Source organism: Oryza glaberrima, chromosome 4 (genome assembly GCF_000147395.1).
Source record: "Oryza glaberrima chromosome 4, OglaRS2, whole genome shotgun sequence".
Taxonomy (NCBI): Eukaryota; Viridiplantae; Streptophyta; class Magnoliopsida; order Poales; family Poaceae; genus Oryza; species Oryza glaberrima.
Window position 1 is genome coordinate 2,363,695 of NC_068329.1, and position 11,927 is coordinate 2,375,621.

General features: G+C 46.5%; 3 protein-coding genes across 4 annotated transcripts; 1 reads left to right on the forward strand and 2 right to left on the reverse strand.

The window, feature by feature from the left end:
- Window positions 1–210: 210 nt before the first annotated feature.
- LOC127771406 (stress response protein NST1-like) lies at window positions 211–1,944 on the reverse strand. Its single transcript, XM_052297317.1, has 5 exons — window positions 1,799–1,944; window positions 1,625–1,706; window positions 1,334–1,476; window positions 951–1,226; window positions 211–647 (listed from the first exon to the last, which is right to left on the reverse strand). Exons 1-5 carry the CDS (start codon window positions 1,799–1,801, stop codon window positions 468–470), a joined length of 684 nt encoding a protein of 227 aa, XP_052153277.1. The 5' UTR covers window positions 1,802–1,944; the 3' UTR covers window positions 211–467.
- Window positions 1,945–2,603: 659 nt separating this feature from the next.
- LOC127769827 (uncharacterized) lies at window positions 2,604–6,726 on the forward strand. Of its 2 annotated transcripts, none has more exons than XM_052295482.1 (3): window positions 2,604–3,005; window positions 4,102–4,197; window positions 4,305–6,726. In XM_052295482.1, the coding sequence occupies exon 3, from the start codon at window positions 4,311–4,313 to the stop codon at window positions 6,573–6,575; it is 2,265 nt and encodes a 754-aa protein (XP_052151442.1). In that variant the 5' UTR covers window positions 2,604–3,005; window positions 4,102–4,197; window positions 4,305–4,310; the 3' UTR covers window positions 6,576–6,726. The 2 variants fall into 2 exon arrangements, with proteins under 2 accessions (XP_052151442.1, XP_052151443.1); XM_052295483.1 differs by having other exon boundaries at window positions 4,308–6,726.
- Window positions 6,727–9,575: 2,849 nt separating this feature from the next.
- Window positions 9,576–11,927, reverse strand: LOC127769514 (uncharacterized). The gene has a single exon (XM_052295103.1). It carries the CDS (start codon window positions 11,919–11,921, stop codon window positions 9,576–9,578), a length of 2,346 nt encoding a protein of 781 aa, XP_052151063.1. The 5' UTR covers window positions 11,922–11,927.

Consider the following 11,927-nt stretch of genomic DNA (forward strand, 5'->3'; position numbering starts at 1 on the left):
GGCTCCAATCGGCTGCCAGCAATGAGAATACCGTCATATTTGTAAGGATGATGTAATTAATTAAGACACTTTCTGATAAAAATAAAGACCAAATAGATCAGCTTGGCTCAGTAATGCAAGGTTGGGTTGATAATTGAAGCTAGTTTGACTTGGTGTCTTGGAGACTCTTAAGGATGCCATCTAATAATCCTACCCGAGACTGCCGAAAATGAGAAAACGTTTGATGTCCATTACATTACATTGCCCTTTTCACATCGTTACAATTTCAGTCTCAGCTCAGACATTCAGTAGAACAAAACGGTTCCTAATAATGCAGCTTTCTTGTTATTGTTTTATTATTAGACATGTTATGGAAGAGAGAAAAAACTCACAACCGAGAAACACAAGCAAATAAACCATACACCAAAATAGGTTGGCACCCACAAAGCACACATATATATCTAGCGTTGGTAATATTTATAAGCGGATCAATTTCTTCCGTGGCCAAGCTGCTGCAGGAGTTGTCCATGCCCCCTCCCATTAGCGTTTCCATGATCGTTGTCGGATATCTTAAGCTTGCGAACGACTTCATGCATGTGTACCTCCTGATGCATATGATTCATCTTCTGATGCACCTCCACGCCGTGATACTCAATTGATGTCCCTCCCTGCAGACCAAAAAAGAAGAGGAAAATCAGCAGCACGAATGCACGCTTGGATGGACTGAGGCAAAATGTAGAACATCTGTCTGTAGCATGAGGGTTTGCAATTTCGTAAAAACCAAAATTCCAGGAACTTCGTTATTTTTCTGCAATAAATTATTTGGAATTTTACCAAATTTTGATTGCTTTTGAAAGAAATTAAATGAAAATTTCGGATGAGACATTTGCTTGCCCGGGGGGAGATGGGGGGATATTCCGAAATTTCTGTACCCTGCAGTATAGCATCATAGCATGGATTTAGCTTAATACCTTGTGCTTTTGCTCGAGATCCTTAATTTTTCGCTGCAATTTCTTGTTCTCCTCCTCGAGACGCCTGTTCTCTTTCCTCTTTGTGTCTACCTTTAAATTGAGATTTTCTTTGTCTCTCTTCAATCTTTTCTGCTCTTCCTCGGCAGCTGTTTTGTCGGCCTGGAGAACCTTTTTTTCTTCCCTTTTTTCCCTTAGCTTTAACTCTAGATCTTCCTTCTGTCTCTTCATTCTTTCAAGGTCTTTCTTGTATCTCTCTATTTCTTCCTTTACATCATCCTGGATTCATGAAAGATTCAAACAATAACCCAAAAGATATATTAACGAATTGATGTACCCGTCAATCTTGCACAAGATCAATTAAGATGCAAATAGTACATGCATACCGGAATAACCGATTCAATCTTGACACTGGATGCCATCTTCTTGAGGCGTTCGTAGAGCTTCCCCACATCCATAGTTCCTCGCACCTCCACCTTCAAACTGCTGCTCTCTGGATTTTTGCTGAAGTTTCTATAGTCGATAGATTCTAAAAATCATAGAAAGAAGGATGAACAACACAGGTAATAGTAAAGGAAATTCCTTGTATACCGCTGAAATTTTAGCTGATCCTCTCTGCACCTCTGAGTTTTGCTCGTTCCTTTTCGAGAACAGAAAATAAAAGATGGTAATTAAACCTTTGAATTCTTGACGAAGTACATTCTTGACCTCAGTCTCGCTTGCACCCCGAACCTTTAGCTTCACTTGTTTCTTGTCACCCTACCAAGTATATATACATCACCAAAAAAAATGTTGATTTGAACCAGAAAGACAACCGAGTGCAGCAACAAATATTCAAGAACAACACATACCATTTTGCTTCAGCTATGGAATGAAACAAAAATGAGAAGGAAGTCAGAGACAAGTGCAAGATCGAGCTAGCTAGTTCTGCTTCAAGCACAATATCGCCATGTGTTCTGAACTTAAATACTGAGATTCCTGAAGAACAGATTCTGGAAGACGCGTGCATTCCATCTGAGTACGCGGTTTGCTGAAGTGGGCTCGGTGACGACACATGAGTCAGAAGCAAATCAGGATTCGATAACGTTCATGCTTTCCTTGACTTGACCTATAAAGTAACGTTCTTATTACTCCCGTCAATGAATATGTATATCGTCGTATTAAGAAGATAATGCGCTGCATCATGCACCTAACCTGATGTTCTTTTTCAATACGGGTGAATCCGAAGAGAATGATGACTCTCTGAATAGTGGATGAATTATTAGATCGGAGGGATTGTGGTTAGGGAATCTTTTAAAACATAGACACTATTTTACAAGATATTTACAGAAATAAGGAAGCAAGAACTACTTAAAAAAGCATTTTTGCCGACGTTGGGTCTTTTTTCTCGCAGGTGGGTATGACCCTCGAAGCCAAATATCCGCCTATAAAAATGTAAACCGAGGTGGATTTTCATCGTCCGCCTGCGAAAATCAATTTTTCCAGGTGCACCACTTAAGAGGTCCGCCTGCGAAAAAACTTTTATTTCGTAGGCGGACCTCTTAATTGATCCGCCTGAAAAAATATGATTTTTGCAGGCAGAACCTTATGTGGTCCGCCTAAAAAAAATCATGCCTACATAAAAAAACTAACTCCTATTTTATCTTCTCCTCTTCCATCTTATTCTCTCCCCACCACTCATTCCCTCCTCTCTCTTGCGCGTTTCCCTCTGGCTTCCTCCCCTCCCCTTCCTTCCTTCCGGCGGAGGGTGTCGGCGGCTGCATCGGTGGAGGCGCGGGCAGAGGGGGTCAGCAGCGGGGCGCGGGCGGAAGGCGTTGGCGGAGGCGCATGCGGAGAGCGTCGCCGTCGCCGGATCCACCGCCCCCGTGCCTCCCCACCGCCGCCGACGCCATCCTCCCCTCTAGCTGCACCGCTGTCGATGCCCATCCCCTCCACCGGATCTAGGAGGGAAGCAAGAGGGGAGGGAGGGGAGAGGTCGTGCCGCCTCGTCCGCACGCTGCATGTGCTCCCCCTCTGGCCACGCGGGGAGGGAAGGAAGGGGAGAAGGAAGGATTAATGGTTAGCGCCATGTGACCGCACTTTGCTTCCATTCTCCGTTTCTCCCCCAACCCATTACTGTATTGTTTACTCTATTTGAGACTAGTCCAATAGCTAATAATTATAGTTCGGAACCCTGTGCTTACTTGTCTATTGTATCGAAGACTGATCTGATCTTACCGTAACTAGAAGGGAACGCAGCGTGCATCTGCGCACACAGACATGACTATAAACATGACTTGAGCATAAATTTTATTAGTTAAATTCAGAGTAGGTATATTATTGGTTGAAAATTTCCTGTAATTCCATTTAACATAAAATGGTGATTTTAAAACATTGTGTCATAATTGGAAGCATTCCACAAAATAATTCAAAAGGTAAGAAAAATTAACTAATTGCCAATAGGGGTGGCAATTCCCCCGCTGGGGCTAGGACCCCACCCCAATGGGGGCAGAGGCCAAGTCGGGTTTCACACCCGCGGGTGAGCGGGGGCGGAGGAGGTTATATTCACCTGCAGGTGACCCAGTGGGGCCCCGGGGCTGTTAACGCGTAACGCTGCAACCACCCTCCGTCCCTCCTCCTCCGAGTCGTCGGCTTGCCCTGCCCATCAACACGTGACGCTGCGACCACCCTTTATCCCTTCCCCTTGTCGGAGCTGTGGGGCCCACTCACCCGTCGGGTCCTCTACGGGGGCGCGGGTGTGGCTCAAGTTATTCACCCGGTGGCCAATGTGAGGCCAGGAGTGGGGAGAAATGTGGGGGCGTTCCTGCCCAACCCGGCCCCGCCCCACCCCGCTGCCACTCGTAATTGCCATTGAAATCTTGTCCTCCATGTTCATACCATTACTTGCCTGGTATCGCACATGTACATTAATTAAAATATAACCATCAGGTTTATACCATGGTCGCTAACGATATGTAAATAGGTTCACCTAATTTGTCATTGTTTATAGAATCAACTGATTAAAAAGATAGATCAGGTTAGCTTCGAACGTGGGCTATAAGCCTGTTGGGCTAATGAAATGTAAAGCACATGCATAGACGCTAATTAAATGTAAAGCACATGCATAAACTACACTACCACTAAGTTCAGATCTTGTCCCGTGTTCTTCTTTCAGTTGTAGCTTCCAAGCTGTGCATATCTCAGGCTTAGTGTCCGTCAGTGATCAACTGCAAGGCGCCGCATACTAGCCAGCAGATTCCAAGAGCGTTCGGTACGCCCTGTCTATTTCACGTAATATCTGGTTTTGTGTCCTTGATTTATATGGTTTTTTTTTCATTGATATTAATTCTTGCTCAACTAACACACATGTGTTAGCAGCAGACGATGCCTGGATGGATGGTTCGCACGGTGTTCTTGCTCAATTCGTGGGTAATCCGGGCGTTGGTGGTATTCAGCTTCGCAGCGCATGTCACCATCGTCTTCTTGGCCGGAGTTCGCCGTCGTACGGCTATCGGCTTGCCGATAACCATCCTGTGGGCGGCGAACCAGCTGGGCCGGTGGGCCGCGACGTACGCGCTCAGCAAGCTCGCCCTCGGCAGCACGCCGCAGGAGCTGCAGCTGGTGACGCTCTGGGGGGCGTTCCTGCTGCTCCATGCCGCTGGTCTGGACAACATCACCGCCTACTCCTTGGAGGACAATGTTCTGTCGACGCGCCAGAAGGTGGAAATGATCTTGCAGGTATCAGGAGCAGTATTTGCCATGTACAAGAATATAGTCATCAGAAGCGGGTCCGGTACGATGGTCTGGGTCTCCTCTTTCATGTTCATCATGGGCATTTTTAAGTATTGGGAGAGGGCGAAGGCTATGCAGCTCGCCAACCTAGAAAACTTGCGAAGCTCAATCAAGAAGAAGAAGGAGACAAGGAGACGACGAAGCTTGAGAAATGTTAGGCGTCCAAGCAGTTCAAAGCATGATAATGACGAGGAGGCACTGCTGGTTGCTCATGGCCTGCTCGACATCACCAAAGGCGCCTTCGTTGATTCTTCAGTCGACGAGCATCAAATCCCTGAATATGCTGCCAGGAGACGAGAGATATTCCCTAAAAGTGGCTGGGGGATGATGTACAAGGTGGTCGACATGGAGCTCTCCCTCATGTACGACATCCTCTACACCAAGGCGACCATGGTGCACACCTGGTATGGCTACGCCATTCGTGCCGCCTCTCCGTTTGCCACATCCATGGCCTTCATGCTGTTTTGGTTTGAAAGCAAGCAAGGCCAGCGGAAGACCGACGTTTTGATCACTTATGTCTTGCTGGGAGGCACAGTCCTCCTGGACATCAGATGGCTTCTTAGAGCAGTGGCATCAACATGGACCTATTCGTTCCTCAATGATAGGCCACATTTGTGGGTTTATCACGCATTTTTGTGCTCTGGGAAGTGGCGCCTGCTCCGTCGTCTCATTGTCTCCCTGGATCCGTCATTGATCCTCGCCAAGGAACCAAGTAGCTACAGGAAGTGGTCAGGAAAAATTGGGCAGTATAACTTGTTGCACGAGTGCACTGGTGATAAGGACGAAAGGACCAGAGACTACTTGAGCTCTGTGGTGGAGAAAGTAGCATCGGAGGACACGTGGATGGAGTACGAGTACCACAACTTGAGGGGTATTCATATTTCACATGATTTCAAGAAGAAATTGTTGGATTGTATTTGGGACTATATGTATTTAGCATACCCAGGTGAAGACGTGGAGGAGAAGAAGGAGGAGGAGAAGAAGAAGAAAGAGGCGGAGAAGAAGCCAGAAGGCCCACCACCGCCAATGATGCCGGTTGAACACCACAATGTTGAGAACATTCGGAAATTGGAAGAAGCTCTGGATTTTCTTCCTGAATTTCAGGAGTCCATTCTTATCATGCACATCGCTACAGATGTCGTCTTCATGTACACTGAATTTGAACAAAATGCAGCATCGTCCAAATCTAAAGACAATATGGAGGTGATCAAAGCCTTGTCGGATTACATGATGTTCCTTGTCGCGGTGCGACCCACCATGCTACCTGGTCTCAAGCTGCGCAGCCTGTATGAAGCTACCGAGGATGCTCTTGCCAAAATATGGTCTAAGAAAGAATCTTCCCGCTGTAGCTCCAGAACAAGACAAAAGTGTCTTTCTGACATCCTGCGATGCATGGAGAACAAAAGAAGAGAGAAAAGGCCAGATAAATCCGACAACTGGAGGCTAGGCTACAGGACCCGGAACTGGCAGCCAGACTATACAACCGACCTTTACAGCGTTAGTATTGTTCTGTCAGATGGGATTAAACTAGCTGATCATTTGCTGCAATGGCTACATCGTGATTACTGGGTCAAATTTCCCAAATCTGAATACTCGTACGAGGCAAAATTTGCGCAGATGTTTCCAAAATTGAGGAAAATCCTGAACAGGCGCCCGATGTACGACCACCCCGATAAATGGTCGCAACTGCTGGAACACATTTTCTTGGAGTGGGTGCGTCTGCTGATTAACGCGTCCGTCAAGTGTACAAGAGATTCTCACGCCAAGCAGCTCAGCCGTGGTGGTGAGCTCACGACCGTCGTTTGGATCCTGGTTGAACACGCTGGCGTATTTCGCGTCGACCGTCAAAAGAGATGAAACTGTTTGTTGCGACAATTCCTACTGAATCGAGGGGTTCATATATAAGTTGAGATGTCTGTCTTCTCTTGTCGTCTGTACCTGTAAAACTCAATTTGTAGCTCACATGGTTCTCAATTATATATTACCTGTACAATCTTTTTCTCCTAGATATGATAAATCTACCACGGGTCCAAAATATTCAAAAATATATCCTTTACTTGTTTATGATTTAAAAAATCCCGAAATTCAAACAGAAGGCAATAAGCTTACCAATAAAGATGTCAGGAAAATTTTAAACACAAACTATAATTGTACACTAGAAGCTTCAGCAATTTATGCAAATGCTACTCCAGAAAACGTGTTTCGGTGCCAGTTGGGAACCAGCCATAGGTGCTGGATTGCCCAACTGGCACCCAGCAAGCGGCACCTTTGAGTCTCCTCAAAGGTGCTAGTTTAGAAACCAGCACATTTAAGGTTCCCAGGATGAAAAAAAAGGGACACTGGCTCAAATCGAGCCGATGCACCAAGTGCATCCACCCCACTTCGCCCCCAAAATCACCCCCACCCCCCTCCCAAAAAAAAAATCAATCGACCACTGCATGGACCACTTATTACCAATTGGCATATTGGCTATAACTTGTCATGAAAAAATATTGTCTGACTACCAAAAGAACACGGGGACTTGGTAGCAATGTTATGAGAACCACTTTATCTATTTATATGCCTAGTGTGTTTTTATGGATGTGATAGAAATGTTGAAGATGTGTGTGCTAGCCAATGATCATGGGACTGTACGTACAGTGTACGCTCCAGTTATTCGGCAATTTCATCCCCGGGTGCTGACAAAATTAGTACTTTGATAAATGTAAGAATCATAATTATTTATGTATTATGTTTACATTATTGTCCTAATGCTTACAGTCACAATCCTCAATCCAAATCATCGACCCGGGGTCATCGACCTGCATGACTTGGAGCCACGTCCCATCTTTGTCAGGATCGTGGTCCATAACGGTAGATTGGTGTCCCAAGGAGGTATACTCCCGTCGTACCACACTTTTTCCAAGTGTCATTCCTCGACCCAGTCGACCCATATTTCTGGTGACTATGCCTTAACCACAGTTGTCGTGGTCGCGTGCGGTTGAGGTCTCGCGTGGACCGTGACGCTTCGCCTGCATCTGTGCCACTGTCGCCTTGATCCGGCGTCAGAACGAGCCCCCACCTTCGCCTTCTAGCTCGTCGTCGTCGCTGAGCCTTGCTGAGCCCTGCCTTGCCTCACCTCGATCTGCCCATGTGTCGCCGCCTGGATTCGCTGCTAAGCCCGCTGAGCCTTGCCTAGATCCGCCGTCGAGCCCTGCCTCAGATCCACACCGCCAAGCCGTGCGCCGCCAAGCCCCACCTCGGATCCGTGCGCCCGAGCACCGCCACCTGGGTGTGTCGTCGCCCCAAGCTTGAGAGCGATGGAGATCGAGAGGGTGTGAGGGAGAAGAGGAGGGAGGAGAGATCTAGAGAGAGGAAATGTAGATGAGGGAGAGGTAGGTGACTGTTTTTTATAGGGCCTGTAGCTTATTTTTTACAGCGGCCAGTTAAAAGAACTGCTTGCGAAAATCTATTTTTATAAGCCGCGCTCTTAAAAAGACCATTCGTAAAATTATATTTTTGCAAGCGGTTATTACCTAGGGACCTCCAATTGCATCTTCATAAGCTTTCTTATTTTCTTCGCCATAAATAAAAATGGTGACTGCATGAAAATTTTTTTTAAGTAATGTATCTTCTCGACGATCCAAAAATTAATCTCTACTTATACTTTTTTTTCATTTTGATATAGAATGATGCCTATATTGGCTGACAAATTTCTTCCAAAATAACACATTCTACATAAGCCAAGTCTTTGGCGGCTGTCAGAAAAACTATATACCTACCTTGCAACCTACTCCATGCGTCTGCTTGTGATCCCCAAGATCTAGACTGCTCACAGTGCACAGATGCCTGTCAACTTTACAAAGATTCCGTCATCCCACAAATCTGTCCAATGAGCTGACTCCTTTAACGATGACAAATTAATTAAGGATAAATGATGATTTGGAAACAAGTGTGCCACAGATATGCTAATGATATCCACACATTGTCCCTGTTGCGTTTCTTTAGAGTCGAACTAATTAAACGCCGAAAGTTATTCCATATTTTTTTACAATGAAAAATGTATTATGTAATTTGTCCTAACATAAAGATTATTTAATTAGCCTATAGGATTGCCAACTAGAAGGCCTAGAAACTCAGTTATTTTAGTCCCCATGTTTCATACTACTAAATAAAGAAAATTGGCCTTGGTTTTTCTTTAGTGTCGTGGTGTGTTTGTGCTTATGTTGACAAAGGATCATGCTAAGAAAAGAGTCAAACACATGGCAAATGGGCACTCATATGATATTTTCATAAGTTGATATATATATTAGTACCGAAATGACAAGAAAATATTTAAAAAGTGGATATAGAAAAGGAGAAGAAAATCCATTCTTCAGTTCACAAGAAAATTTGTAATCCTCATTCTACTGTTCATATTGAACTTTCCATCGCATCACGCATGCGACTGATCATACGAGCAGCTGGGTCAGCTTATCCGCTCTAGGTGGGAAATTGCCGGCTAGCCAAGTGAGACCGTGGGGGCAATGGGCCGAAGGCCCATCTAACCCAGCAAGGCAGGGAGGGCTGCGAGGTTCTCTCGCACAGTGCACGTGTCTGCCCCAGAAATATACGAAACCGATACGATGACTGTGACGTACAAAAAATTGAGACAAAAAAACCTTAAACTTTTGTAGAGATAGAGATAAAGGAATAGGTTAAATCGCTGGTCCACAGGTAAATTGAGTGTAGAGAATAATTGAGAACCCTGCAAATTAGTTAATTACTAGCTACAAGTCGATCGAGTTACACAGGTACACACACAGGAGAAATGAAAAACGACGTCCTAACTAAAGGAGATCAAATGAACACATCAACCAGAGACGCTATAGATATCTGTCAGTAGCGAGACACATGAATGCCTAGTCCATCGTAGCTATCTGCTGGTTTCCTCTTCGTCGTCTTTTTCACACGAAGAATGCGAGCGTGTTCAGCGAGGATCCACACAACGGTGGTGAGCTCACCACCACGAGCAAGCTGCTTGGCATGGGAATTCCTAGTACATCTGATGGACACGTTAATCAGGAGACGCACCCACTCTCTGAAGATGATGTCCCTCACTTCCTTGGGCATTTGATACTCTAATTCAGTCTCAGTCGCCTCACCGGACTTCATCAAATCCGGAAACTGCCGCTTAAGTTTCTCTTCGAGTACTTTGTCTCCAATTTCGATCTTAGAACCAGGTTTCCATTTTAGCAGAAGATCGGCTAGTCTAGCTCCATATGATAGAATATAACTAGAGTCGTAAAGAACACTTAGATAGGCTCCTGGTGACAGTATCTCAGTTTTGTTACCTTGATACCACTTGAAGGTTCTCATGGGTGTCCTTCCATTCTTCTTCATCTCCTTGTCAAGCAGACTTTTGGCAAGGCACTTCTCTCTCATCATGGAGTTGTTGAAGGAGGAAGAATTTTTGATCTCCTCCCATTGTTCACCCAAAGCATCAAGGAGAGCTTCGTACCGGCTGCTGAGTGCGAGGCCCGGTAGCATGGTGGGTCGCACCGCGACGAGGAACATCATGTAATCCGACAACGCCTTGATCGCCTTCCCCCACTCTGACTGATCTTGATTTGGACCGGATTCCGTGTGAAAGAGGAAGATGTCTGTGGCGATGTGCAGGACAAGAATGGTCTCCTGTAAATCAGGAGTGAAATCCAGGGCATCATTTAGTTCCTGATCGAAACCAGTAATAATAGGTTGAGGAGGAGGAGGAGGAGGAGGCGCCATTCCCATAAGAGGCATCGGATAAGGAGGTGGCAACGGATGCTCTACAGGTATCCGTTCTGGAAACGCTAACTCCATGTTTTTCCAAACACGGTCAAACAGCTTGTTCCTGAAATCTCTTGAAATAGCAATGCCTCTCGAGTTGTGGTATTCGTACTCCATCCATGTTTCTTCCGGTGCATTCTTCTTCCACTGAGAACTCCAGAAGTTGCTGGTCTTCTGGTCCTCCTCGCGAGTGCACTCACTCAACAAGTTGTACTGCCCAATGGTTCCTGACCACATCCTGTACTTAGTTGGATTCTTATTATTGGCAAGGAACCGAAACAGATTCAGAGAGAGGATGAATCGACGGATCATGCGCCATTTTCCTGAGCACAGGAGTGCATGATGAAGCCACGATCGTGGCCTATCATTCAGGTAAGAATAGGTCCATGTCGACATCACTGCTCGAAGAAGCCATTTGATATCCAAGATGACAGCGCCGCCCATCAAGACATAGGTGACTCCAACGTCCGCCGTCGCCTGGCCTTTCTTGCTGTGGAACCAAAACAGCAGGAATGCAGTTGCTCCGAGGAATGGAGAGGCGAAACGGATGGTGTAGCCACCCCAAGTTTGTACCATGACCTTCTTGGTGTAGAGGATGTCGTACATGAGGGAGAGCTCCATACTGACAACCTTGTACAATGTCTCATCCCAGGTACCAGAGAGTGCTTCTTGCTCGTCGTCGTCATCGTCATTCTTTTTGTCCAAATAATCCATGAAGGCATTCTTGGTGATATAGAGCATATCATGAGCAATGAGCAGGATCTGCTCATCATCCAGCTTCCTGCAACCTCCACGGCTAGCATTCTGGAGGCTGCTGCTGCTGCTTCGTCTTCTTGGACGTCGACTGATCATCTCCTTCACCTTCTCCTTCTTCTTCTCCTCCTTTCTTGAGCTTCTCATGTTCTCCAAGTTTCCGCGCTGCAGCGCGTAGTATGCACCCTCCAAGTACTTGGCGATAGCCATGAGGCAGACGAAGGAGGAGATCCAGAGCATGGAGTCGCCAGGCATGGCGAGCGTATTCAGGTACAGGATATAGGCAGGTGACACGGGACCAAACACCTGAACAATCACATCTACCCTCTGTCGCAGCGAGAGGACGCTGTCCTCCAACGAGTAGGCGGTGATGTTGTCCGGCATGGCAGCGTGCAGCAGCATGAACGCCGCCCAGAGCGTCGCCTGCTGCCTCTCCTGGACCGTGCTGCCGATGGTTATCATGCCCAGCGCGGCGGTCGGGGCCCAACGGGCGCCCTGGTTCGCCACCCACAGGAGGAATGTCGCCCCGCCGGTCGCTTGACGGCGGCGGACTCCGGCGAACAAGACGAGGACGACATGAGCAACGAAGCTGAGGGTTACCACTCCCCGGAGCGAAAAAATAAACCCTCTGATGAACATCAAGGTGCTCATCCATCCAGGCATCGACCC

What these genes read in the sequence shown, in the direction of transcription:
- LOC127771406 (XM_052297317.1), bottom strand. An exon ending in AGATTGAATCGGTTATTCCG is followed by an intron (nt 1,227 to 1,333) that starts GTATGCATGTAC and finishes TCATGAATCCAG; the next exon opens with GATGATGTAAAGGAAGAAAT. An exon ending in ATCTCGAGCAAAAGCACAAG is followed by an intron (nt 648 to 950) that starts GTATTAAGCTAA and finishes TTTGGTCTGCAG; the next exon opens with GGAGGGACATCAATTGAGTA.
- LOC127769827 (XM_052295482.1), top strand. Translation starts at nt 4,311, where the DNA reads ATGCCTGGATGGATGGTTCGCACGGTGTTCTTGCTCAATTCGTGGGTA.
- LOC127769514 (XM_052295103.1), bottom strand. Translation starts at nt 11,921, where the DNA reads ATGCCTGGATGGATGAGCACCTTGATGTTCATCAGAGGGTTTATTTTT.